This window comes from Pseudorca crassidens, chromosome 11 (assembly GCF_039906515.1).
Source record: "Pseudorca crassidens isolate mPseCra1 chromosome 11, mPseCra1.hap1, whole genome shotgun sequence".
NCBI lineage: Eukaryota > Metazoa > Chordata > Mammalia > Artiodactyla > Delphinidae > Pseudorca > Pseudorca crassidens.
In genome coordinates, this window is record NC_090306.1 from 43,654,700 (window position 1) to 43,680,885 (window position 26,186).

The 26,186-nt window shown below is 56.2% G+C and overlaps 1 protein-coding gene across 2 annotated transcripts; it reads left to right on the forward strand.

Annotated features, from left to right (window-relative positions):
* Positions 1 to 1,000: 1,000 nt before the first annotated feature.
* Positions 1,001 to 25,739, forward strand: ASIC1 (acid sensing ion channel subunit 1). Of its 2 annotated transcripts, XM_067696494.1 has the most exons (12): positions 1,001 to 1,656; positions 2,492 to 2,869; positions 3,450 to 3,645; positions 20,120 to 20,270; positions 20,906 to 21,033; positions 21,329 to 21,479; positions 21,857 to 21,913; positions 22,380 to 22,533; positions 22,936 to 23,027; positions 23,225 to 23,304; positions 23,393 to 23,497; positions 23,654 to 25,739. In XM_067696494.1, the coding sequence occupies exons 2-12, from the start codon at positions 2,508 to 2,510 to the stop codon at positions 23,756 to 23,758; spliced, it is 1,581 nt and encodes a 526-aa protein (XP_067552595.1). In that variant the 5' UTR covers positions 1,001 to 1,656; positions 2,492 to 2,507; the 3' UTR covers positions 23,759 to 25,739. The 2 variants fall into 2 exon arrangements, with proteins under 2 accessions (XP_067552595.1, XP_067552593.1); XM_067696492.1 differs by lacking the exons at positions 1,001 to 1,656; positions 2,492 to 2,869; positions 3,450 to 3,645 and adding an exon at positions 16,138 to 17,646.
* The last annotated feature ends 447 nt before the right edge of the window (positions 25,740 to 26,186 follow it).

The following is a 26,186-nucleotide window of genomic DNA, read 5'->3' on the forward strand; positions in this document are numbered from 1 at the left end:
CCCTCGAGGGATCTCCAGCTCCCTTCCCTGGCTTCCCATGTGCCCCGTGGCCCCAAGCCCTCACAACTTCTCTTCCAACTTCTTTCTACTGTGCCAGCCCCTTCTCATTACAGGTTCTCATTCTAACTTAAAACCCTGGGAACACACCTCTCACCTTCCTCTCCCTGAGCTGCACCAGCCCGCAAGTGGAGTGAAGGAGTGGTTAGAGATAGAATTCTGGTCCCGCTGCCCCCCCCATCATCTGACACCATCAGACCTCGACGGTCTTCGTGCCAAGAGCCCCTAATGAGCATCAGCAAATTAACAACTTCCCTTTGATTGCTCCTTCTCTGTTAATTGGATAGGGAGGGCCCCCCAAGACCTCTTAGAGAGGGAGGAGGAGGAGAGAGGTGCGAGCTAGAGGAGAAGCACCCCTACCCCCAGGCCTGGTCTCAGTGCCTCAGAATTCAGCTCCATCCCTGAGTACAGCTCCCCCTTCCATCCCTTCCTCATCCTGTCCACCTCCCCCCAACCCTACGCCCTCCCCCCGCCCCGCGTTCCCTTCCCTTTCCCTGTTTCTCGACTTCAGTCCAATTTCCCTTCACCTCTGGCTGTTTCTCCCTCCTTCTCTCTGCTCCTTCTTTAGAGGTTTGGCAGTGAGGAGCTGCCAACCCGCCCTCCCCAAGGCAAGGCCAAGGCTACAAGGATGGGGTTTGGGTGGCCGAGGCTGCGTGTTTGTTTTTATATGTACATGTGTGTACAGTGTCACATGTAGGTGGGGAGCAGGGATAAGCGCAGGTGAATACTTGTAAGCTCTCGAGCTCCTGCCCTGTGGGCCAGGCTTCTGGGGTGTGTGGGTGTCTGTGGGAGGTGCGTGGGGCTGTGAGTGACGTGGTGTGACTCTGGTCTGTATATGTGTGTGTGTCTCCACACGGGCAAGTGCTTGAATCAGTCAAGTGTGACTCGGAGCTTGCCTCTGTGTGTGTGTGTATGTGTGTGTGTGTGCGCGCGCGCGCGCGTGCCACCAGAGGAAGCAGCAGCAAGAGGCAGGAGCATCGATCCGAAGGAGACAGCGCAGGGAGGGGGACGCTGGGGGCAGACACCTTCCCCCCCGCGCGCGCGCGCGCACACAGACACACCACACACAGTCACACACAAGCCATAGGGCCTCGCAGGCAGGGGGACGGCTCCGGGACCGAGGGAGGCAGCGCCGCCAAGAGCGGCCGGGAGGAGGGGGCGAGACAGCGGGGGGAGCCCTCGATCCCGTTCCCCGGTCCGGGGGCCCCGCGCGCACACCGGCCCAGAGACAGCCTCGCAGACACTCGTAGGCGCGCACGCGCACCCTCTCCCCTCCCCCTCTGCCTCCCCTCCCGCCGCCTCCCGGCCGGACGATGGATCCCTGCAGATCCCGGGGCTGAGAGCACCGCACACCGCGCACCACGCCAAGCCCGGGCGGACCAAGCCGAGGCGAGCGAGGGAGCGCGCGCGGCGGGCGTACGGAGCCGAGCCGAGCCGGGCCGGGCGGGCCGCTCCCTGCAGGGCTCTGCGCGGCGTGCCGCGGCGGCCGCCGGCTCCCGCTCCGGGCCATGAGCCCCTCCGAGGCTAGCCGCTGAGCCCGCGTCCGGCCCCGCGCCCCAGGACCCGCCGCCGGTTGCCGGGTTCCCGAATCCCCCTCAGGTGGGTCTCCGATTCCCCCTCCTTTGGCTGCGGGACTCCCCAGCGCCCCGAAGCCGGGACTTTCCTCCCCTCTAGCTTTCCCCAGCTTCTGGGGCGGCTCAGTGGCTGGGGAGGGGGGCGGGGGCCGAGCAGGGGATCTGGCTGCGTCGAGAAGCTAGAACGGGGTGGGGGAGCGTCCGGGGCGGGGACAGCTCGCTGTCAGAGGGAACCGCGCCCCCATCTCTGTGCAGCCACCTCGGGTTGCCCTCTGCCCCCCCCACCCCCACCCCAAACATGCACACATACAGCCTGCGCCGTTCAGAGAACCGGAGACACCCGCAGGTGAGGACTCGGGTGGGCCCCTCCCCACCTCCCTGGGCCCCTCCCCACCTGCCTGGGGGGTTTCTGGCCCAGGTCTAGCTCATGGGGGCAAAAGCCCAGTCCTGGGGACACCCTTGACCGGGAACTCTTGACCCCGGGTTCAGCCCATTTGGGGGAGTTTTCCTGTCCAGGATGGGTGGACATTCCCGTCCCAGAGGGACCCCACATCTGGAGGAAACTCCTGTGCCTGCCTGGGGGAGCACTGGGACTTCCCTCTCACCCTCGGGTGACTGCATCTGGGGTCTCCCCTGGCCTGGGAGTCTTCCCTGGGAGAGCATTCTCTTGGCCTAGGCTGACTCCCAAACCCCTGCATTTGGAGGAACCCTCTTCTGAGAGTGTGTCCCCCAGCCAGCCACCTCTGGGCTTGCACACCAGAGACAGTGACCTCTGGAGATGGGGATGGACACATCTGGAGGGATGCTGTGTGTACTCTCATCCCAGGACCATGACAGACTCCCCCACCCCCTTCCCCCAGGATCCCCTCGGCCAGGATGGAACTGAAGGCTGAGGAGGAGGAGGTGGGTGGCGTCCAGCCGGTGAGCATCCAGGCCTTCGCCAGCAGCTCCACGTTGCACGGCCTGGCCCACATCTTCTCCTACGAGCGGCTGTCTCTGAAGCGGGCGCTCTGGGCCCTCTGCTTCCTGGGCTCACTGGCTGTGCTGCTGTGTGTGTGCACCGAGCGTGTGCAGTACTACTTCCACTACCACCACGTCACCAAGCTCGACGAGGTGGCTGCCTCCCAGCTCACCTTCCCTGCTGTCACGCTGTGCAACCTCAACGAGTTCCGCTTTAGCCAAGTCTCCAAGAATGACCTGTACCACGCTGGGGAGCTGCTGGCTCTGCTCAACAACAGGTGGGAGGTTCCTACCCATCCCGGCTGCCAGACCCTCTGTCAGGGTGCTTCCTCTCTAAGCCACCATACAGCCCATACCACCCTGCCCTCCAGCCCCCCAAACCTGCCACTCACAGCAAAGAGATCGGGGTACTGCCAAGCACTCAATTAAGGGCACCCAATCTCTGACCCCAGCTGTGAGACATGGCCACACTCCCTGGAGTGATCTCTGCCCACCCTCCCGCCACTATGTCTCGATATTCTCCTCCCTTGGGGGATCCGGGCACACCATCTTTAAAGGGTAGAAACTATGGTATAAAAGCCATAGTTCCTGCCCTGATCTCTCTGCCCACCCATGCTTACCCACGTGCTCAGATGCCCAGCCCCTGGGCAGCCACTGCCATCCTCTGCCTTCTCAGACCCCACGGGGCAGATCCTCTAGACACCACCCAGCTCTCCTTTCATGCCTCTGTCCAGGGCTGGATGCTGCCCTCCCCGCAAGGTTGGGCATGGGACACCGGAGGCCAAATGGAGGCAGGAACTGAAGGTCCTGCAGATCCATGCACTGCTCACACCCCCACCACACCCCACCCTGCTCCAGGTATGAGATACCAGACACACAGATGGCAGATGAAAAGCAGCTGGAGATACTGCAGGACAAGGCCAACTTCCGCAGCTTCAAGCCCAAGCCCTTCAACATGCGCGAGTTCTACGACCGCGCGGGGCACGACATTCGAGACATGCTGCTCTCCTGCCACTTCCGGGGGGAGGTCTGCAGCGCTGAGGACTTCAAGGTGGTGAGTGAGCCCCCTGGCTGGTGTGGGGCGTGAGTCAGCCAGGCCCCAGAGGAGGAGGAGACTAGGAGCGGGCGGACCTCTGGGGAGGAAGTTGTGTGTCCCTAGGGTTCGCTTCTGGCAGGGGGGTACTTTGTTCAGCTCAGGGACGCATTTGCTCTTTGTGAGGTCCTCGGCTTCAGCCTTGTGTCCATGATGGCAGGAAAGAGAGCCTAGCGCGCGCGCGCGCGCGCACACACACACACACACACACACACACACACACACACACACAGCCTGGCAGGGCCCCTGACCCCATCAAGCTTACCTTCTGGGCCACAGGTGTCAGAGCTGGGGGTGGTGATGGGTAAGCTGCAGCCTTGTTACTCAAAATGAGGTCCAAGGACCATCATCTGGGACCTTGAAAGAAATGTAGGACTTTGCCTCCCCACTTCTCAAACCTACTGAATTAGAACCTGCAGTTTACAAAATCCTCAAGTAGTCTGAATTAAAGTCTGAGAAGCACCATGAAACATGGGAAGTAAGGGAAGTTTTCTCTTAAACGACTGGACAGGTAATTCTCTCTGTGCCACCCGTCCCCTACCCCAGCCATTTTACACACACACACACACACACACACACACACACACACACACTGTCTGATTGGGTTCCCCCCTTGCCAACCCACAGAGTCAGGGTCTGAGGAAGAAGAGATGACTTGGGGTACACAGTCATGGCTGAACTGGAGACTGCATCTTAAAATGGAGATGCCCCACAGATACTCATGCCCTCCACACACAGATGGGGCTGCCTCAAAGCCAGCACCCCAGGGAGGGTTAGGGGAACTGACTGGCATCTCATGTGCCAGGTGATCATGGGCAAGTCATACAGGTTCTTGGTGGGTTAGAAACAGGCAGGGACTGTGGAAAGGGGCCAGAGGACCTGCAGCCATGTATGCAAAAGTATACCAGATGTGAGGGTGATGCTTGGAACTCTTCCAAATGCTTTCTAGACTGTCCTTCAATCCCCTGGATGAATAGTCATATTATCTCTATTTAACAAGCTGAGACACAGAGGTAGAATGAGTTGCCCGAGCTCGCAGAGCTGGTTAGTGACAGACGCAGGATTAGAACTCATGTCTCATTCAGTCCGAACACAGTGTGCCCTTTGCGTTAATACTGCTGACCCTGGGGTCATCATGTCCACTTCCAGTTCTGACAATAGCTCTCGAAAACCCAGGCTCCCCAGGACTCTTTTTCTGTCCATACCTGCCCCCAGTTCTCCACTCTCAGATCCTCCCCTTTTCTCCCACACTTGCTTGCTGCCTCCCTAGCATTATGGGAGCATGAACTGCATTTGTCTGTGTAGAAAGGCTGGAACCACAGTTATGCTTGTTTTTTTCCTGCCGAAGTTACACACGACTTCCCAATCTCTTTAAGCCTTTATCTGAGACCAGTTTCATGGGCCTCTGTCAATACTGCTGGACAAGGTTTACATGGCCACGGTCCTTGCTAAGCGAAGCTCATAGGGAGCTTAGCGTGATGCAAGAACCATTTCCTTCCCACTTTTCCTTCCTCAAAACAGGAGAAGGCTGGATTCCCCAGGGCCCAAGACCAAAGTGCTCCCAGGCTCACCAACTATATTCCCAAGGGTAGTAGAACTGTAGTTGACGGTGGAGGTGAAAGCCAGAGCCCTCCTCCTCTGCAGCATACCCCACACGCAAGCAGAAGGAACCATCAAGAAAGGTAGAGAAAACCCATTAGATTGAATGGTTTGTAGTGTTTGGATGAGGAAGGGAATTGCTTGGCTCGACCTGGGAAGGGGCTAAGGAACAAGGTGGAGTTCATAGAAAGTATACAGTTGAGGCTCCATCTGTCCCTCACATCCAGAAAGATTCCAAGTGGTGATGCTAAGATATGTTTGGTTCATGGAAATGGAGACCCTGAAATGTGATTGGTCCATGTTGTCTGAGGGGACAACCCTACACAGTCAGACGGAGATATGATTGGTTCACAAAGTTCTGGAGCAGTGTGAGTTCTTTCTCTTGCTGGGGGAGAAATACATGGCTAGGATCCCACAGGCCCAACACTGGCGCTTCTTGGTTCTGGGTTGTCAGGGACCAGGTTTTTGCTGTCTCTGAGCCCATGTCAAAGGCCTGACCCTGAATGTAGCTGGACCCAAACCTCTCAGACCTTCCTTCTGCCCTCTCAGGTTGACCTCAACAGCCCCTTTCTACTCTGCCCATAAGAGATGTCCCTACACAGATGGGAGTCTCATTGTGAGTCCATGTCTGACATCTCCCTGGTGGAGAAGAAGAGCGCTGGCACTCTCCTCGAGCTCCCTGGTCCTAAGGGGCACAGATACCCCTTCCCTGACGCTTCACCTTCTCCCTCCTCTCCCTGGTCCCATAGTTAACATCTGCCTCTCCATCCTTGCTGGTCTCTGCTAGGACACGAGGCGTGTGTCTAGCCCCTGGACGGATGAGGCACTGACAGAAAACATCTCTCTCTCAGGTCAGAGCTTAGGGGAGACCATCTTGGCATCTTCTGCTGCCTTGAGAGCAGAGGTTCTTAACTGGGGGTCCGAGTCCAGGTCAGCGTGTTTGCAGAATAGAGTGTGCACAGGCACACGTGGACTCTTTTGTGGGTTCCAAGTGCGACCATCATCCAACAATAGGAATCTTGCTCCTGGAGGACAGTGCAGGGGGCATAGGAAGGGCATCCTCTGGTCCCTTAGACACCTCAGCTCCCATGGTGGGGGTCAGCAGCGACACACATTCCCCGCAGATGTGCTTCTGAATCCAGCTGAACCTCAGGGGATGAACATGGTCCAAGAGGTGTTTGGCCAGGTCCATCCCCCAGCTGTGGCTGGGTCAGCTTGGGAGAGTGGGGGGAACCTGGGCTGAATCTGGGAGAAACTGGCTTGAAAACCCTTTGGGACTGAAGAGGCAGAGGGCAATGGGAAGGGTGTCCCCCCAGCAGCCCAGTTGGGTGGGCCTCAGTAGCTCTCTCCTGAGCTACCAAAAGAGCTACCAAAGGCCCACCCACAGGCCCCCTCTTCCCTCCTCTTTCCCTTCTCGGTGGGGTGCTTGGTTGCCAGGGCAACAGGGTCTGAGGATCCACTCTCCCACCCCGCTTTGAGGCCAGCCAGGCCAAGGCAGGATAGGGGTTCCATGGAGGGGGCCCAGGGGTGCAGCTGTCTGCCGAAGCCTGGGTAGGGGTGGGGTGTCAGGGGGGTGAGCACAGTCGCAGCTGGTGCCAGCCTCCAGCTGCACCTTATCTGTCCCTGGCAGTGGGAGCTCCGATGTGGCTTGAATTCTGAACAGCACCAAGGGGAGGGGGCTGGCAGATGGTGGCCTAGTCTGCCCTGTGCCACCCCCTCTTCCAGCTGAGTCCCAGAGCCTTTGCCTGGGGGAGAGAAGTGGGAATTCATTTCTGAACCCTGGAAGGGATGGAAGGGGAGGGCAGAGAATGGAAATCCTGGGGGTGGGTATGCAGTGGGGATAGGATTCTCTCAGGAGAGGGTGGAATTGGGGGACAAGGGATAGGAGGACAAAAGTCCAGGGGACCCTGGAGTGGGGGCAATCTCCCAGAGGAGAGGTGGGCAAAGAAATCCCCCCATGTTCTGGAGGTGGACAGGAATCTTCTGGAGCACCTGGAGGAGGTGAGAGATGCTGATAGCAAAGAAGGGTGATCCTGAGACCCAGAAGTTGGAGGGAGAGGTCATCTTAAACAAGAAGAGCCAGGGATGGCAGGTCCCAGGGAGAGCCAGGACTAGCAGTGGGAGCTTCCTTATCACACCACCCCACAGCAGCTCAGACCTGGGGAGGGCCCGACCTCACTACCTGCGTCTGTTCCCTCCAGCTAGGCAGGGAGTGGAGGGGCTGCTGAAGGGAAGGGCTGCCCACACTGCTACACACAGAGAAGAAAGGAGGGTTTGGGGCTACACCACCCAGAAGCCCGGCGGTCTTTGTATGGGGTTGTCGTGGGGTGTGGACGGGGGAGCATGCAGGGGGTGCAGAGGGATAGGAGAGGCTGGAGTGGAGAGGTTAGCGTGGGAAGAGGGGCACCCTGCCCTAGCCGCTCTTGGATACCTCCTCCAGCCTTACCCTTCCCTTCTCTCCCTCCCTCCCTCCCTCCCTCAGAAGTGCCTGAGGTTGGAAGGAGACTGGAGTAGAGCCAGTTGCAAGAATCCAGGGGACTCTGCATTGGGGTCTCTCTCACACACACACACACACACACACACACACACCCCTCCCTCAGGTGACTCAGTTTCCTCTCTCACCTCCTCCCTCTCCTCCCCCATCCCTTGCCGTTTCTGACTCTGCCCCTGTCCTAGACTGCTGTCAGCTAAGAGGCTACTCTCAGTTAATTGACCTCCGGCTGTTGGCTAAAGTAATAGGGAATTGATGTAAGTAAGCGGCTCTGGGGGCGGAGCCGGAAGTGGAGGGGTGGGAAGAGTAGTGCTTCGAAGCCTCGGGCTTTCTCCGGTCCCAGCCAGCGGAGAGCTCCGTGGTAGGGCCGCCACTGCACGTGGTGTGCATCCAGGAAGCAGAGGGCGCGCCTGCACAGAGGTCAGAACGTTTCTGCTGTGGGTGGAGCCGGATTGGGAGCATGCTTCAACTTTGTGGAAGGCAGTTTCAATTCCTGGGGGATGGTGAGGGAGACTGAATAGTAGGCACGAGGGGCTGGGGGTGGGAGTGCCGAGCTCCACTTGATTCCTTCTTCCCGTCACCGACAGAGGCCCGTGGAAGTGCCAAGCCTCGTGCTGGGCACCAGGGGGCGGCGGTGAACAGGCGGAGCCTGTCCCTGCCCTCAGGAGCCTCAAGCCACGTGCAGTACTCCCGGGAGGCTCAGAGTGCAGAGGGTGGTACTAAGGGAAGCCGAAGGGCTTCGGAGCAGAGAATCACGTGCCAGGGATGAGAGGACCCTCCACATCTAGGTGGGGTCCTTCCAGTCTCCCCAGCCCAGCTCAGCTATTCAGAAACGCCAGTTCTGGGAATTCCCTGGCGGTCCAGTGGTTAGGACCCCACGCTCTCACTGCCGAGGACCCGGGTTCAATCCCTGGTTGGGGAACTAAGATCCCACAAGCCGTGCGGCGCAGCCTAAAAGAAAGAAAGAGAGAAACTTCAGTTCTACAGAATGTGTGGTGTCTCCCCCAGCCCAGCCTCTCCCAGCTGATGACCAGTCTAGTTCTCTCCAGCAAGGGTCATGGTCTTTGGTCAGGTTCCCGAGGCACAAGCCTTCCCTTACTGTATGTCTGTACCCAGTATGTCTGTACCCTCTGGCTGAGAACCTTCTGGTCAGAACTCTGGCGTGGGGATTCTGGGAGGCAAAGCAGGGAAGGAGACAGCTCGAAGGAGAATGGAGCCTGGTTTGGGTGGAGGATGCGTCTGGGACTCCTGGGTTCTATTTTGGGCATAGTTTCCTCTGGCTCCATTTCTCAGCTTCTAGGCTCAATTTCCTGTGAGCAAAGGGGGCTGTAAATAGATTTGTAAATTATTCTTTGCCGAGGGGCAGCCTGTCCTTCAGCCTCTGGGCCACTCTGGCTAAGCCCCCCCGCTGGCCCATGTGTAGAATGGGTGTGCAGTACCGTTTCCTGGACACATGCATCAGACATCTTCCTCGTGGAAAATTTTAAAGCAAACGTGAAACTGAGGTGTAGTCACCTTGAGGGAAAGTTCCCTTAAGAAGCTCTAAGGACAGAGACTCTCACTCCAGGCTCTCTAAGGCCACTCCTGAGGGAGAGGGAGGGCAAGTTGTGATTTTTCTGAGCTCCTATGAATTCTTGGAAAGAAAACCCTTTCCCACTCCTCTCTGCACCCCCTTGACGTGGCTGACAGTCCTGGAGGCCTGGGAGGTTGGGCTGTGTAGCTGAGTATCGAGTGTCTCTGATCGGTGTGTCGGCTCTTCGTGTCTGGCTGGGAACATCCCTCGGGGAGAGACTGCTGCAGTGGCCTTGACCATGGAGAGCAGCCAGCTCAGGCTTCCTCACCACACACTGCACGTGTGCCCCAGGTGTGCAAGCACACATGTGCACCTCCCTGTGCATGTCTGAGAGTGGGAGAATGCAGACGTGGACCAGGGTGTGACGTGGACACAGGGATGGATGTGCACAGGGGCACACACAGCTCTCTTCATGTGTCTGCAGGAGAGAGCTCGTGTGCCCACGAACCTCTGGTCCCACGCAGAGCACATACCCCCCAAATTAAGCTTCTCTTTCTGTCACGCTTTGCAGTTTACAAATTCCCTTTACTTCAGCTCCTGTGATCCTCATAATTCTGGGAGGCAGGAAGATGTTAATATCTTCATTTGAAAGATGAGGAAACTGAGGCTCAGAGGTGTTACATGACTTGCCTGAGGCCACACAGCCAGTAAATGACAGAGTGGGTGCCTTGACCTCAGATCTTCTAAGCCCGGGTTCTTCGTGTGTGTGACCATAGGAGCAGGGATGTGTGGTGGAGGAGGGTGCCCGGCTCCCCAGCTGCCCATGCTCTGTAAAGAGGTGGTGTGATGAGGCAGGAAGGGAAAAAAAAGGATGCGAAAGAGAAGAACCCCAGCCTCAGTTTGAGCACACCATCTTGTAACTTCTCTGCCTCTTCATTGCACCATTTAGCAAAGTCCCAACCTTAGATGGACCCACCACTGGCTTCCTCAGCCACTCTCTACCAGAGGAAGTCACATGGTTGGAATCACATTGTGTTCATGATCAACATGCCAGTGCTGCCCTGGCAACCCCACTGTGTTTTCCCGTCAACTCGCTCTCCCCAGTGATTACTGTAAATTTTTCTACGCCTCTCAAACCACCACCCTTCCTAGCCCCCTTCTCACCCTCAGCAGATGACCTCACCTCCCACTTTACAGAGAAGATAGAAGTCTCAGACAAGATCTCCCCGCTCCTCTGGGTATCTGCCCCCAGAGGGGAACGTCCATCTTCTCTAGGCTGAAATCTCAACCTGTTCTTACCATCTGATCTCGTTCTATCTTTATGGGAATTTTATCTTAAAGATTCTGCCTCTCCCTCCTCCGTAGTCGGTCTCTCCCTCTCCAGTGGAACCTTCCGATTGACACTGAAACATGCTTAAGATTCTCCCATCTTAAAATGTATAGGTATAGAGACTTCCCTGGTGGCACAGCAGTTAAGAACCCACCTGCCCTGCCGGCCTGGACTGACTGCGCGGAGGCACTTGGCCATGTGGAAATGCCTGATTTTGTTCCCTGCACACAGAGGAGACACAGATACTGAAATCTTACTGGGTAAATTCCCAGGTACTGTGAAGTTCATAGATAAGAATCAGCCCAAGTCAGCTTTAAGGGATTTACCGTGACATTGAGAAGAAAAGACTGGGCTTCTAAAAAAAAAAAAAAAAAGAACCCGCCTGCCAATGCAGGGGACATGGGTTCGAGCCCTGCTTCAGGAAGATCCCACATGCCACAGAGCAACTAAGCCCACGCGCCACAACTACTGAGCCTGTGCTCTAGAGCCCGCGAGCCACAAATACTGAAGCCCACGCGCCTAGAGCCCGTGCTCTGCGACAAGAGAAGCCACTGCAATAAGCAGCCCGCGCACCACAGTGAAGAGTAGCCCGCGCTCGCCGCAACTAGAGAAAGCCCGCGCGCAGCAATGAAGACCCAACGCAGCCAAAGATAAATAAATAAATTTTTAAAAAATGTATAGCTATAATGACAGCTAATATTTATTGAGCACTTACTATGTACCAGGCTTTAGGTTAAGATAAAACCCAATAAACAAACGTCTCTCAACTCCACAGCCCCCTCCAGCTCCCACAGTATCTGTTTCTTTTCCCAGACAAAATTCTTAAAATTGATGTATAGATTCCGCTGTCTCCATTTTTTTCTCATCTCCATCTCACTCTCTAATCCACTCGGGCGGCCTTCCTCCCCCGGCCTCAGCACTCCACCAAAATGGTTCTCGCTAAGGCCGCTAGTGACCTCCATATTTCCAAAACCCACAACCATTTTTTATCCTTGATGTCTCAAAATCATTCAAAATGTTTGACCACCACCTCTGTTCTGCACTATTCTCTTTCCTAACGACGGTACTCTCCCGATTTTCCTCCTTTGTCTAGCCACTCCTGCCTCTGTGCCAGTTCATGCTCTTCCACTTGGCCGTTAAATGTTCGCACTGCTCAAGTCTCAATCCCAAGCTTTCCTCTTCTCTTAAATTGTGCGGCTGTGATTTAATGGGACAGCTTGATGCATGTTTCATTAGCATATTTTTCCATTGGTGTATCTTACACTGTAATGTTTTACATATTACATCGGTATGTATTTACACTGGTATAAAATTGTAAAACATTTCTAGTGTCCTGGAAAGTTCCTTCAGGCCCTTTTCTAGTCAACAGTACCCCACAGGAATTAACCACGTTCAGGCTTCTGTCAGTAGAGATAAGTTTCACCGGTTCTTGAACTTCCTAGATGATATGTATCCTCCGTGCAGTGTATACATGTCTGTGTCTGTCTTTTTTTTGCCCATGACTATGTCTGTGAGATTCAGTCTCGTTTTATATAGCAGTAGTTAGTGCTTTTTCAATGCTGTGTAGTATTGCCTTATGTAAATAGAGCACAATTTGTTTATCCATTCTACTCTTGCTAGACATTTGGGTTGTGACTAGTTTGGGGCTATTACAAATAAATCTACTATGAACATCCCTGTTCATGTCTTTGGGTTGCCATGTGCACTCATGTCTCTTGGGTATGTAACTAGGAGCTGTGGTTAAGTCACAGGTTAGGATTCTGTTTAGCTTGGGTGGATACTGCCATATCAGGCCATTTTTCTTTCTATCTCTTCTAAAAAAACTTTATATTCTATTCCTGAGCAGTCTCATCTTCACTCGTGATTTCAATTACCATCTACACACCGACGACTGCCAAATGTCTGTCTCAGCCCGGCTCTCTCCTCTTAGCATCAGTTCAGTGGCGAATTTCCCACTTAACATCTCCACTTGGATCTCCCCAAGGCTCTAAGAAACCAGCATGTGCCAAACCAAATTCATCTTAGCTCCCAAACTAGTCCTGTACTTGTGTTCCTGATCTAGTGAGCCATTCACCCACTTATGCAAACTAGAAACCATCCCTGACACTCCATCTCCCTCGCCTCCCTTACCAGGTCTGCCGGTGTTGACTCCCAGACATCTCTACTCCATCCCCCTGTTCCAGGCCACCCCAGTGCTCCATGTCTCACCTAGACTGCTGCAGTGGCTTCCTAACAGGACTTCTAGAATCCCTCGGGCTCCTCCAGAGTGGTCTCTTCAAAACACTGCTCTGATCACTTGAAATCCTTCCATGGGGAATGGGACCAGAATCCTTACCCAGCCTTCAAGGCCCTAAGGGCCTGCTCTCCGTCTATATCCTCTTCTTCTCAGCTCTCTCCTCTCAGAGCCTTTGCACTGACTCTGTTCTCTGGAATACCGCCCATCCCCCAACACATACACACACAGACCTTTACCTAATCACTCCTCCTTATTCTTTAGATTGCAATTCAAATATCACTTTCTCAGAGAAACCTTCCTCAGTTTCCAGTCTGGTTCAGATCCCCCTGTCATTCACCTCCATGGAACCGTATTATTTTTTTCATGGCACTTATCATAGTTTGCAATTAAATATTTATTTTTGTGATTTTAAAAAACTCTCCATTAGATAATAAGCTCCGCAAGGACCCAGTCCCTTATCTGTTCTCCACGTGTCCTCAGCACATGGACACTCAGGAAATATTTGATGGGTAAGTGAAAGAACGGAGAAGAAGGAAGGGATTGATTTAGAGAGGGATGACCTACTTCCAGTCTCAAGCCTACTACTTGCTCTCCGCGAGACTTGAACAGGTCATTGTGCCTCGGTTTCCTCATTTGTCAAATGGGGTGAAATTACTCAAACCTGCTTATTTTGCTGGGTTGTATACGAATCCCCTGAGGCATCAGTTGAAAAGCAGGAGACATTCCACAGATGTGAGGGGTGACCTGAGTTCAGAAAGAGACGTGGAGAAAGTCAGAAAGCACTGGGTGGCCACACACAGCTTAAGAGACGTACTGGGGAGGGAGTGATGTGGGGAGGGGTCGCATCTTTGGATACAGGGTTGTTCTGCGAGCGTGTCTGCTTGGGTACTTCTCCTCTGTGTACGCTCCGGGGTCTGTGTGTGCTGCTTGATCCTTTCCTCACCTCCCCATTACTGTGCAAAATGTGGATTTCTCTACTCTATCGAGATGAGGAGGAGAGAATGTTAGAGGATGGAGGAGGGAGGAAGTGCAGTTGGGGTGTGTGTGTGTGTCTTCGTTGCCCACAAGAGGGCTGTGTGTCTGTGTGTAGTGCTGTGTAGGTGTGCAGTGTAGGTCTTTGTGTCCGTGTGGGGAAGAAGTGTCCAGCCACACCAGATTTGCTGTCCTCTGAAGCTGCTCCGTGTGTGCACACCCTACTCTCTGCTGAAGCACCCGGAGCTTCCCAGCCTTAGTTTCTTCCCTCTGGAAGTCCAATCTACTTCCTCTTCCAGAAAGGCTGCGGGAGGGGAACGATGCCCTCTAGTGGGTGTGGGGACGCATGCTGCAGCTTTCCCAGCCCAAGCCTCAACCTAGGCTGGCCCACCTCCAGCCCAAGTCTGGAACCCACCTCTGAAACGCATCCTGGGGATGCGCAAAGCCCTCCAAGAGCTGAGGTCCCATAGGCAAGAAGAAAATGCACACGGGACAGGAAACAGAAGAAGAACCCACGGATTCATACAGGAGAAGCCTGAGGACAACAGCTGAAGGTGGGAGGTCTCTCCTCATCTCTGCAGTGATTTATCTCTGGTTCCTGTTTCTCCACGTGGCCCCTGGGTCCTGCTCTTTCTTTCTTTCTTTTTAAATTTATTTATTTTTGCTGCGCGCGGGCTTTCTCTAGTTGCGGTGAGCAGGGGCTACTCTTCGTTGAGGTGCACGGGCTTCACATTGCAGTGGCTTCTCTTGTTGCGGAGCACGGGCTCTAGGTGCACAGGCTTCAGTAGTTGTGGCTCATGGGCTTAATTGCTCCGTGGCATGTGGGATCTTCCCTGACCAGGGCTCGAACCTGTGTCCCCTGCATTGGCAGGCAGATTCTTAACCACTGCGCCACCAGGGAAGCCCCGGGTCCTGCTCTTTCATTCTCACAGTCCCTGTCCTTAAGGAGCTACTGATCACTACTCATGCTTGAAGGGAGTTGAGCAGAACTGGACCCTGCAGTCTGTTCCCTGAGTGGGCACTAATTATGCCCTGTGGAGTCAGGGAAGGCTTCTCGGAGGAGGTAACCTGTGAGTAGGGTCTTGAGAAATGAGTAGAAATTCTCCAGGTGGAGTCCAGGGAAGGCATGGAACTGTGGATGAGCCTCGTGTGTCTGTGGAATGGGAGAAGGACATGGTGACTGGATGCTGGACCCTGGACTAGGTGGGGTGGAGGGGTGAGGCTGGAGGGTGACTTGCCAAGGCCGTGTAGGTCCCGGGTGGCGGGGGTTGAATTTTACCAAGAGGCACTGGGGAGTGAGAGAAGGTCTTTATGCGGAAGGGTGGTCGGAATTACATAGCATGGACTGAAGGTGGGGAGAAACTGCAGGGAGGCAGGGAGTTAGGGAGACCAGCTGGGAGGCGGTTGTTTAGGTAAAGGAGTGGGAGACCAGTCTGAGGGCAATGGCATAAGGAGGGAGAGGGACCAGATCTCAAAGGCTGCTCTTCTTCCGGGGCCTCTGTGTCCCTGGCAGCAAAGCTGAGGCCAGAGGTCCCACATCAGCCAGTTCTGCTAGAACCTGGCACCCTGCCTGCCATCCCCAACACACTCCAGGCTCTCTGTATGCAAACGGAGGAGGGAAGAGATGTGGGAGCAGGGAGGGGGGAGGGAAAGGGGGGCAGGAGCCTGGGGCTGTGGGATGGTTAAGGAATGGAAAGGCCCAAGTAGACTTGTCTGACCCCCACTGGTCCTCCTCTGGCTCTGTGGAGGAAGGGTTAATAGTTTCCCCTCCCTCCCTCCCCTCCTCTCCTCCCCTCAGGTCACCTTCTAGGCCCTGGAGACTTGGCTGCTGGCTCAAGTTCCTCAACCAGTGGCCCTGAGTAATCAGAGTACACAGAGGGGCCAGGGGCCTGGGGGCAGGGACTGATCAACTGGGAGCGAGAGGGGCCTCAGAGACTGAGGGGCTGGGGGGTATCTGCGAGGCTGAGGGTTTGGGGGTACCTCAGGTTATTCCCAACACTCTCCACCTGACCCAGGACCCTGTACCGGTTCTGAGCTCAGTTTCTTCCACCCACCAGAAGAGAATTCCTCCGCCTGCTCTCCTGGACTGTTAGGGAATGGGCAAGATGGGAGGGGGAGCGGTGATCTACCAGGAAGCTTTTCAGCTGCAAGAGACAGGGTGCCTCCCCCCAGTGCCAGGAACTGGCCATAAGTGAGTCTGTGGTCAGTGAGAGGCCTCTGCTAATGGAACCTGGGCTGCCCCCCAAGCCACAGAAGGGAGTGCAGCTCAGCGTGGTGGTGGTGGTGGGTGCTGACTGAAGTAGAGTGGGGGGTGGGGGTCAGGGGAGGATCGATGGCCTCAGGGATGGCTGGAGGGAAACCAGAGGTCAAGGGAGAGAGTAGGGGTTCGGGGCAGCCAGGGGTTCAGGAAGTAACTGAAAGTAAGTTGTGTCAGCCCAGTGATCAGAAGGGAACTGAGGACCAGAGGAATATTTCGAGGGGAACTGCAGTGTAAGGGTGTATGGGGAGAAGTGGGGGGGCTCCATAAAATAATTGGGGAGATTCCAAGTCAGGGGGAATTAGAGAAGAATTAGAGGCTAATTAGAGGTGCCTAGAGAGTGTGGGGCTCAGATAACTCAGAAGAATGACTGGACCAGGTGGGAATGAGGGCAGAGGACTCAGAATTGGGGTGGGAAGGCGACGGGCAGGTGGACTGGAGGGTGAGAGGGAGCCTGAGGGTGTGTGTCTTGGGGGATGGGCAGAGACCCTTGCTGGCCCACGTCGTGGCAGTGAGATCAGAGGACTCTGCTAGGTCCCATCTCCCCTGGAGCCCTCGGGCTTTTCAGGTGTTTCCACTCTGTCCTCGACCCTGTCTGTCCTGCTGGAGTTGGTGACGGGGAAAGGGGCTCCGGCCCGCTCCTCTCCATCTCCATCGGCCTCCCTTTCCCACAGCCATCAATTATTCATCGGCTCAGACAGCCGCCTCCCTGACAGGGCAGGCTGGTCCTCCTCTCCTCTCTAAGCCCCTCCCCACCTCAGCCACACTGCCACAGAGGCCCTGGCAAGGGAGGACGGCCATCCAGGCAGCACAGACCTGGCAAGAGGACTGCCGGACCCTGCCTAGGATCACGCCTCCTCCCCCGTTCTCCTGCCCACCTCCCGGTGCCAGGAAGCCCCTGGAGAAGATGCCCATCCAGATCTTCTGCTCTGTGTCCTTCTCCTCTGGAGAGGAGGCCCCAGGGCCCTTGGGAGATGTTTGGGGTCCCCACCAGCGGCAACAGCGGGACAACTCAGAATCAGAAGAGGAGGGAGAAGAGAAGGAAAAGGAGGCAGAGAGGAAGGGGGCCAGAGAGGGGGACTTACCGATGGACTTGGTGGCCTTTGCCAACAGCTGCACCCTTCATGGAGCCAGCCACATCTTTGTGGAAGGGGGTCCAGGGCCACGGCAGGCCCTGTGGGCAGCGGCCTTTATCCTGGCACTGGGTGCCTTCTTGTGCCAGGTCGGGGATCGAGTTGCCTATTACCTCAGCTACCCACATGTGACTCTGCTAGATGAAGTGGCCACGACGGAGCTGGCCTTCCCGGCGGTCACCCTCTGCAACACCAATGCCGTGCGGCTGTCCCAGCTCAGCTACCCCGACTTGCTCTACCTGGCCCCCATGCTGGGGCTGGATGAAAGCGATGACCCCGGGGTGCCCCTCGCCCCACCGGGGCCCGAGGCCTTCTCTGGGGAGCCCTTTAACCTGCACCGCTTCTACAATCGCTCCTGCCACCGGCTGGAGGACATGCTGCTCTATTGCTCCTACTGCGGGGGGCCCTGTGGCCCTCACAACTTCTCAGTGGTGAGTGGGTGCCCAACAGTGTCTGCCATGGCTCACCCTGACCGTCACCTCCTGGGGCTGGTAACCATCCTGCCTCCCCCCCACCTCACCTGGACCACCCACCCTCTGTGAGAGAGGCCTGGCCAGAGCTTGCCTGGGAGCCCCAGGGTCTGCAGCTGGGCTCTATTTCCAGGGCTGTGCCAGTACTGCCCTCCCTGTTAGACTCTTGAAACACATAGTTGGTAATTAGTTGCTGCCCTGAGGCCCCTGGTGTCTCCCTGAATATCCTCCAGCATGTCCAGCCCTTTCCCAGACCTCTCTGCGATCCAGCAGGGTCAGCACCTTAATCTTTCGCTGAGGTCAACCTTTGATCTGGTGGTGGGTGCCTATGCTTGGCCTTAACAATGTTGACTATCACCCCTGGACTGGAGCTGGGGCAGGCGCCCCCTGGTCTCTGGAGGTGCAAGAGAAGGGTGTGGAAGGGAGGCAGAGGGCTGGGGATATCCCCCCTCCACCCCAGCATGCCTGTTAGCAGCGTCCTCATGTGGTCTTCCTGTGCTCCTCCTAGTGTGTGTGTGTGTGTGTGTGTGTGTGTGTGTGTGTGTGGTGAGGGAGAATAACAGGCCTCCTCTAAATCCTCCCCACTCCCCCTCCAGCTCTAAGTGGCCAGGGACCCTCTTCCCAGGGGAAGCCCTCACTAGGAGAGTCTAGGGCCTTCCCTGCTGAGGGACCAAGCAGCACCCCATCCTTTCCCCAGTTCAGCTTCCAGTTCCGTCTGGCCCAACAGGTCCCCTTCTGTCCCCTACAAGTGCCAGATGCCAGGCCTTCCCTTCCCATACACCAATCTCTCAGTCCCCCACCTTTTCCCTAGTGCAGGAGCAGGTGGGTGTCATCATATCAGTGCATCTTGGACTGACTACAGACAGACAGGAACATGGAGGTTTTGGCCACTGGGCCTCGGACAGGCCAGGAGGTAGAGGAACATGGACCAAGGAAGGGGTCAACCTGGCTTTCTCGGGATCTAAGGCTAGAGCAGGCACTTCTCAGGCAGCACCACCAGGTGGCAGCACAGCCCACCGACCAGCAGCACAGCCCTCCGAGCCAGCTCAAGGTTGCAGCTCCCAGCTGGCCTCAGCCACCAGGAGTCCCTCACATCCCCAGGAGGCAGGTAGGCAGGGATGCGTGTCCAGCCTGGACCCTGCGGCTGAAAGCCACAAAGCCTGGTAGTGGAGCTGGGGGATTAGGAGTTCTCTCTCTACCTCCTCTCTGGACTTCACCCACAAAATGGGGGATAGCACTGGTTTTCTTTTCCAGAGGGGGAAGGAGGAGGTTGTTCTAGGAAGGGGGAAGGGGGCAAAGACTCTATTGACTAGTAACCCCTACTGCCTCCCTGTTCAGTCAAGCCTGACACTCTGTCTCTCTCTTTCTTTGGGCTGTGTCTGTATTCACCTCATGACTTGCTTGGTGGACTCTGTCACCATCTCTCAGTAGTTGAAGCACACTCACCCCATTTGTGGGAACCTGGAGGCATTCTGGGAAGCTGTGGGGAAAGGGCCATAAAGAATAGGTTCACTTTTCTCTCCATGGCTGTGTACTCAGGGCTGCAATAAGGGCTGCTCTGTGGCATGGAGTCGGGGCCCTGTCCCCAGAGCTGAGATCCCTTCTGCAGCCCTCATAGTTCTGCACCAGCATTGACGAACATGCCAGGTCCTGGATGTTCAGGTTCTGGTGATAAGGAAACAGTGATGGACGTAAGGGACTAATGGCAGAGGAAACTATAAAGCATAACTTGGTCTTGGGGAGAGCAGGATTCCAGATGCCCGGGGTGAAATCCAGGAGAAGAGAAGAGAAGTCTCAGAAGGCCCTGGGCCTGAGGAGAGGGTCCCAAGGAGGGACCAGGCAGTGAGGGGCTCCAGATGATGGAGGTGTGTATGTTAGGGTCCCAGCGGGAAAAAGGTTAACACTTGGATAGTTTAGTCGGAAAGACTAACAGAGGGACTGTTTATAGAGTTGTGGGCAGAGTTAAGGAAACCAATGAGGGGGACTGAGGCACCTAGAAATAGTGGGACATTGTCATATTCAAGCTAAAGGAACACCAAGAGGCAACAGTGCTATGCAGGGAGCCCTCTTGGCAGAATTTGTGGTCACAGAGGGTCTAAGCCACCTTGAGAACACTTGCAGATAAATACCCTGGTCTCTCCCTCCTTCTGTCCTCTGATCCTTTACTGATACCTCCCATTGGTCAAACCCAACCCGAAGCCCATCCAGGTGGCAAAGGAGCACAGGCAGTGCACCCCACAGGGATCAGCCTTCCAGGGCACACAGCAGGGAAAAGGACAGAATGGGTGAGAAGGAGAACAAATGGAGAGTGGGCTGCTCAGGAGGGGTCATTCCTGAAGGGTTGAAACTCCACCAGGTGGAGGGTCTGGAGACAGTCCCTGGTGGGCAGAGGGTACTGGCAGGACTCTCAGGCTCTCTGCTCTGCTCCCACCAGGTCTTCACACGGTACGGAAAGTGCTACACGTTCAACTCTGGCCGAGATGGGCGTCCCAGGCTGAAGACCATGAAGGGTGGGACGGGCAATGGGCTGGAGATCATGCTGGACATTCAGCAGGACGAGTACCTGCCCGTGTGGGGGGAGACCGGTATGTTGCCTCTCTCAGGGGGGCCCCTCTCCCTGTGGCTCCGTGCCTCAGCCTCCGTTGGGGGGCTCCTGGGCTCTACTGTGGGCCTGAGGCAGGGCGTGGGCTCTCCTTGCGTCCTCCCAACATCTCGCCATCTCCACCTCCACTCTACCTGCCTGCCACACTCACATTACCCTGGCTCCCACTTCCTGGCTCAGTTACTCTCCAAGGTAACCAGCCATCCCTTTCCATTCGTGGCCACCACTCACTCTATAAATAACTCCGTCTCTTCTTGGGCTGCCTGCCGTCTGTCTGGTCTCAGGGGCCTTGGGACAGAGAGACGTGGGGGAGAAGGGAGAAAAGGAGGGGGAGAGATGGAGAGCCTCTGAGACAGTGAGAAATAATTTGAAACACCGAGATGCATAACTGAAGCCAGGTAAGAAAAGAAGTATGTAGGATTCAGGGGTCAACAGGGTAGCACGGGGCTGGTGAACCCAGAAGGAGGCTGGGGATGGGCCAGGGGCCCTTGGACTAACTACCCTCCCCCAGTCTCAGTGTATGTTGTGGTTATTTCAGGAGAGGTAGGGTGCCCCCAGCTCTGAAGGAGGTTAGGGAGTAAGAAGCCCTCCCAACACACAGCGCTCCCATTCCCCTAGATGAGACGTCCTTCGAAGCGGGCATCAAAGTGCAGATCCACAGTCAGGATGAACCTCCCTTCATCGACCAGCTGGGCTTCGGTGTAGCCCCAGGGTTCCAGACCTTCGTGGCCTGTCAAGAGCAGCGGGTGAGAGGGCCACAGGAGGCCAGTCCCAGGGTGGGTGGTTGGAGGCTTATGATGGAGGTGGAGTGGTGGGCAACCAATAATGGGAGGGATGGGGGAGCTAGGGCCTGGGTAGCCATCTGACTAGTCAGAGCATGAATGATCTAACGGATGGGATGCTCCGTAAACTCGGAGACCCTCAGAGGCTGCACAGGGAGAGGGGGCAGGACTCCTGAGTTCTGCATCGTGTCAGACAAGTCCATCAAGGTGACTCGGGGAGAAGTCCCCACACCCCCCAGCTCCCCGGCTCTCCCAGCAGCTCATCTACCTGCCCCCGCCCTGGGGCACCTGCAAAGCTGTTACCATGGACTTGGATTTCTTCGACTCCTACAGCATTACCGCCTGCCGCATCGACTGTGAGACCCGCTACCTGGTGGAGAACTGTAACTGCCGCATGGTGCACATGCCAGGTCAGGCCCCAAAGTTCCCAACACGGTCCTGGGCCCCTCAGCCTGCACTGCCCCTCACCAGCACCCCGTGCATGTTAACCTCCTGCCAACATGCAGGCAAGACCAGCTGGCTTCTCTCCACCCCAGTTCCAGCCCCAGTCCATACCCATAGGGCTCTTGCCTCTCTGACCTCAATTCCTGCCCGGACCCATGGGGATGGGTCAGAAGGGTCCAGGGGGTATGGACTTTGGGGTAGGTCACTTCCAGGACAGACTGGGGGCTGACTATTCCTACCCTCCCACCCTCTCCCAGCTTCCAGCTTTTAGGCCTTCGGTACCACCAGCATCACAAGACCCTTTTAATCTCCATCCTGTACCACTGTCTCTTCTCCTCTCTAGGGGATGCCCCATACTGCACTCCAGAGCAGTACAAGGAGTGTGCAGATCCTGCCCTGGGTGAGCGCCCCTGTCCCAGGGAAGTCTGCGGGAGGGAAGGAGGAGCTGCCAGCCATATGCATAGGGGTTTCAGAGCAAGCTCCCAGAAGCTTCAAATCACTCCTGGATCAGGCTTCACCTGAACTCTCCTGTGTCTGACTTTAGCAAGGCCGGGAATAGCATCTCTAGAGGCCCCTGTGGAAAATGAACAGGGGTCATCTGGGAGGGGTGGCCTTCATCTGCTCCCATAAGCACCTCAGCTGGTTGACCCTGGAGGGCCCCGAGAGGATGAGATATAGGATTAAGGAATATCCATGGAGAGGCCGGGTGAGGACCAGCACAGCTGGGCACAGGGCCGAAGTGAAGGACGAGTCAGAAAAAGAGGAGGGGGCTCAGGCCTCTTTTGGGCAGGGCCAGGACGTGCGTGTCGGGAAGGTGCTGGCAGAAGGGCATCACTCAACTGGCACCTCTCACCTGGCTGGCACAGACTTCCTGGTGGAGAAGGACCAGGAGTACTGTGTGTGTGAAATGCCCTGCAACTTGACTCGCTATGGCAAGGAGCTGTCCATGGTCAAGATCCCCAGCAAAGCGTCAGCCAAGTACCTGGCCAAGAAGTTCAACAAGTCTGAGCAGTACATAGGGTAAGGGCTCTGACTGTGAAGGGTAACGGGCGGGCTCTGATGGGGGTTGGCAGACAGGAGGAAACTGAGATAACATGGGGGAGGCAACCAAAGAGTCTGAGGTGGGCATGGAGGGAAGATCAAGCCAGAACAAGCAGGAGAAGCACCCCTTCCTCTTTCCTCCTCTCTTCATCCTCATTGCTTGTAACTGGGATCACCTCGCAATTGCTGGTGCGTGGAGCGTCTTTTCAATTACACCATCGCGTTTAATCCTCACTCTAAAAGGCAGGTATCCACATCAGCATCTTGTTTTATAGATATTGGAGACTGAGATTCAGAGAGGATAACTTGCGAAGGTCATCCAGCTAGTGAGGGACGGAGATGCGACTTGATCCGAGGTCTCCTCTCCCAACCCCTTTGCAGGGAGAACATCCTGGTGCTGGACATTTTCTTTGAAGTCCTCAACTATGAGACCATTGAGCAGAAGAAGGCCTATGAGATCGCAGGACTCCTGGGTGAGCTGCTGATGGCATCTGTCCCCTTCCCATGCCATGGGCATGGTGTGACACCTTACCACCCGAAGCAGGCTGCTCACCTCCGTCCCACAAGGCCTCCTCCCCTGCCAGCCCCAGGGGCCTTCCCCTGCCCCAGTGAGCTCTGCCGCTCCCACTGTGTCCTGACCCCACTGACCTCCCTGTGGGCCCCCCTGCAGGTGACATTGGAGGCCAGATGGGTCTGTTCATCGGGGCCAGCATCCTCACTGTGCTGGAGCTCTTCGACTACGCCTACGAGGTAAGTGGGGGCGGGGCGCCTGCACGGGGCCACGGGAGGGGCGGGGTTCAAGCCCGCCCACCTGCCCACCTCCCCTCCTCCCTCCCAGGTGATAAAACACAAGCTGTGCAGACGAGGGAAGTGCCAGAAGGAGGCAAAACGGAGCAGCGCGGACAAGGGCGTGGCCCTCAGCCTGGATGACGTCAAAAGACACGTGAGGGAGCGAGAGAGGGGCGCCCTCCCGCCCCATCCCTTCCCCGACCACCCCAGGACCACCCCCTTGCCACCTTTTCTCCTTTGCCTCCCCCATGCCCCAGCGGCACCTGTGGCCCTTACGATAACCAGTGCCTGTCCTGTGCCGTTCCCCCAGAACCCGTGTGAGAGCCTCCGGGGCCATCCTGCCGGGATGACGTATGCTGCCAACATCCTACCTCACCATCCGGCCCGAGGCACTTTTGAGGACTTTACCTGCTGAGCTCCGCAGGCCGCTGTACCAAAGGCCTAGATGGGGAGGGCTAGGAGAGCAAGGGGGCCCCCAGCTGCCCCGCCCTGGGGACTCACTCCCCCCTCCAAGGCAGCCCCCCACTCCTGGGCGGTCCTTTCCTCTTGTCTGTGGTGAGGAAGGAGTCTTGACCGTAGATTCCTCTCCCTGCCTCTAACCCATTGTTTTTTTTGTTGTTGTTTTTTTAACAAAACTAATCTAAAACAGAAACTAAAAAGAGAGAATGGGGCGAGTGACCTCAGGCTGCCCCTCTCTGCTCCATGCTGCCTCCCACAGCTCCCAGCCTGAATTCTGTCTGTCTGGCTGTCTGTCATCTGAGTGTCCACCTACATTTTGCTGCCACCAGTCACCAAAGCCCCCTTTGGGGGGTGGAGGGGATCCTCGGGGTCTGGAATTTGGCCCCACACCAGAGAATGTACCTTGAAGGGGAGGGCTAGTAGGGGGGGCTTCCCCAGCCTTAAGAGACCCTCTCAGCCCAGTGACCGCCCCCAACCCCAAGTCTCCAGGCAGGATCCCGAGTCGTGTCTGTTCCCTCCCCACCACCCCACACAGTGTGAAGTCTCTAGGGAGGTAGGGGTGGGGAATCCCCTGAAGAAGTGGCACTGGGGACAAGCTGTGGCCCTGGTGCTGTAGGCCACATCCTGATACCTACAAGTTCACCCCCACCCAGAGCTGCTGGAGAGATATCCCAAGAGGCGGCCCTCCTCTGCCATCCCATAAAAGATTCAGCTGGTTGGCTTCCAGCTCAGGGAGAGGGGCACTGGTGCCTAACCTCACTGGTCCCTCTCCCAGGGGCCCCTGCAGAGGGCCACATCCATAAATTTTCTTATGGAACTCTCCCAAGTCCTCTCCCGAAACGTCATTTGCTTCTCTCAACAACTTCATCTGCATTTTCTATTTCTATATGATACAGACTCTATATTGCTATATCTCTGTATATACTTTCCCCTGACTCTGTCTCTACTTCATCCCCTCTTGTCTCTAAGAACCACCCTCCGACCCCAAGTTCCCCTTCTGTGTTTCCACCCCCTCCCTGGTCTCTGAATGCCTTCGGCTGTATAAAGAGTTGGATTCTCCCCTGGTGTCTGTACTGTGTACACACATCCCTCTAAGAAGCACAAGGAGACGACACGCGCATTGTAACCTTCGCACTGTCTCGCTGGCGACATAAAGGAAGCTGTGAATTACAAGCTCTGCCTCTTTCTGGCCTCACCTTCTCTCCCCAACCTGGGTACCCTTTGCCCTCCCTGCAGCCTTAACATTCCCACCCCTGCTTCACCCACCCCAATGTCCTTTGCCTAGCTGACTGTGGCCTCCCCATGGAAGGGGGTTGCTACAGAGAGAGCCCCTACCCATGGGATTGAGATCTGCAGAGACAGAGGGAGCTGTGGGTTGATGACTTCTGCAGCTGAAGCAGCGGGGTGCTGACAGGCAGAGGCTGAGGTCTTCAGTCAGTGGCCTTTGCCTCCTTCTGGATGCCCAGGCCTCTTTGCTCACCTAATACCCAAGCCCACCACTTATATTTTCTGGTAAGGTACAGTTTGGTAGTGGGAAGAAAGAGACAGGCCTAGAGGGGAAGTTGAAAGCTCTGCCGTTCTGTCCCTGCCTTCCTACCTTAAAGAGAAACCAGCGAGGTAGAGTACCTGCCATGCCCCCTCCACCAGGCATTCCTCCCAGGCCAGAGCCCTGCCCCTTCACAGGCCTTCTCTGCCCAGCTGTCTCAGTCTCCAACCCCAGAACAAGACCTGTGGCAGGTCACCTGTGCATTGGCCTGCAGTTGGAGAGTGAGGATATAGGATCCTTGGGAATTCTTGGCTCCTAGGAGTTCCTTAGAGATCAGACTTCTCCAGAGGGAAGCAGGAGCAAGGCCAAAGGGTGTGTTCCGGATGGAGAACAGCAGGCAGGGCTATGGGTGACGCATGCCTCTGGTCTAATAAACTGGGTTTTAACTATCTCCTCTTCAGTGTCATTCTTCTCTTTTTTTTTTTTTTTTTTTAGCGGTACGCGGGCCTCTCACTGTTGTGGCCTCTCCCGTTGCGGAGCACAGGCTCCGGACACGCAGGCTCAGCGGCCACGGCTCACGGGCCCAGCTGCTCCGCGGCATGTGGGATTTTCCCAGACCGGGGCACGAACCCGTGTCTCCTGCATCAGCAGGCGGACTCTCAACCACTGCGCCACCAGGGAAGCCCTGATCCTTCTCTTATTTGAATAGTATTTAGGCCTTCCAACTAAGTGCTTAGAGCCGAGCTTGGCTTGGGGCCAAACAATCAGGGCCGGAGTAAGGAGGCGGGAGCAGGGATGCTCTGGTCTTCCTGGGATAGGACAGGCTGACCATCACACCAGGAATGGTTTGAACCACTGCGCAGGGGAAGAGGAAGAGGTCAAAGGCAACAAAGATCCC

What these genes read in the sequence shown, in the direction of transcription:
- ASIC1 (XM_067696492.1), top strand. Translation starts at nt 16,990, where the DNA reads ATGCCCATCCAGATCTTCTGCTCTGTGTCCTTCTCCTCTGGAGAGGAG. An exon ending in GCCCGTGTGGGGGGAGACCG is followed by an intron (nt 20,271 to 20,905) that starts GTATGTTGCCTC and finishes CCATTCCCCTAG; the next exon opens with ATGAGACGTCCTTCGAAGCG. An exon ending in TGGATGACGTCAAAAGACAC is followed by an intron (nt 23,498 to 23,653) that starts GTGAGGGAGCGA and finishes CCGTTCCCCCAG; the next exon opens with AACCCGTGTGAGAGCCTCCG.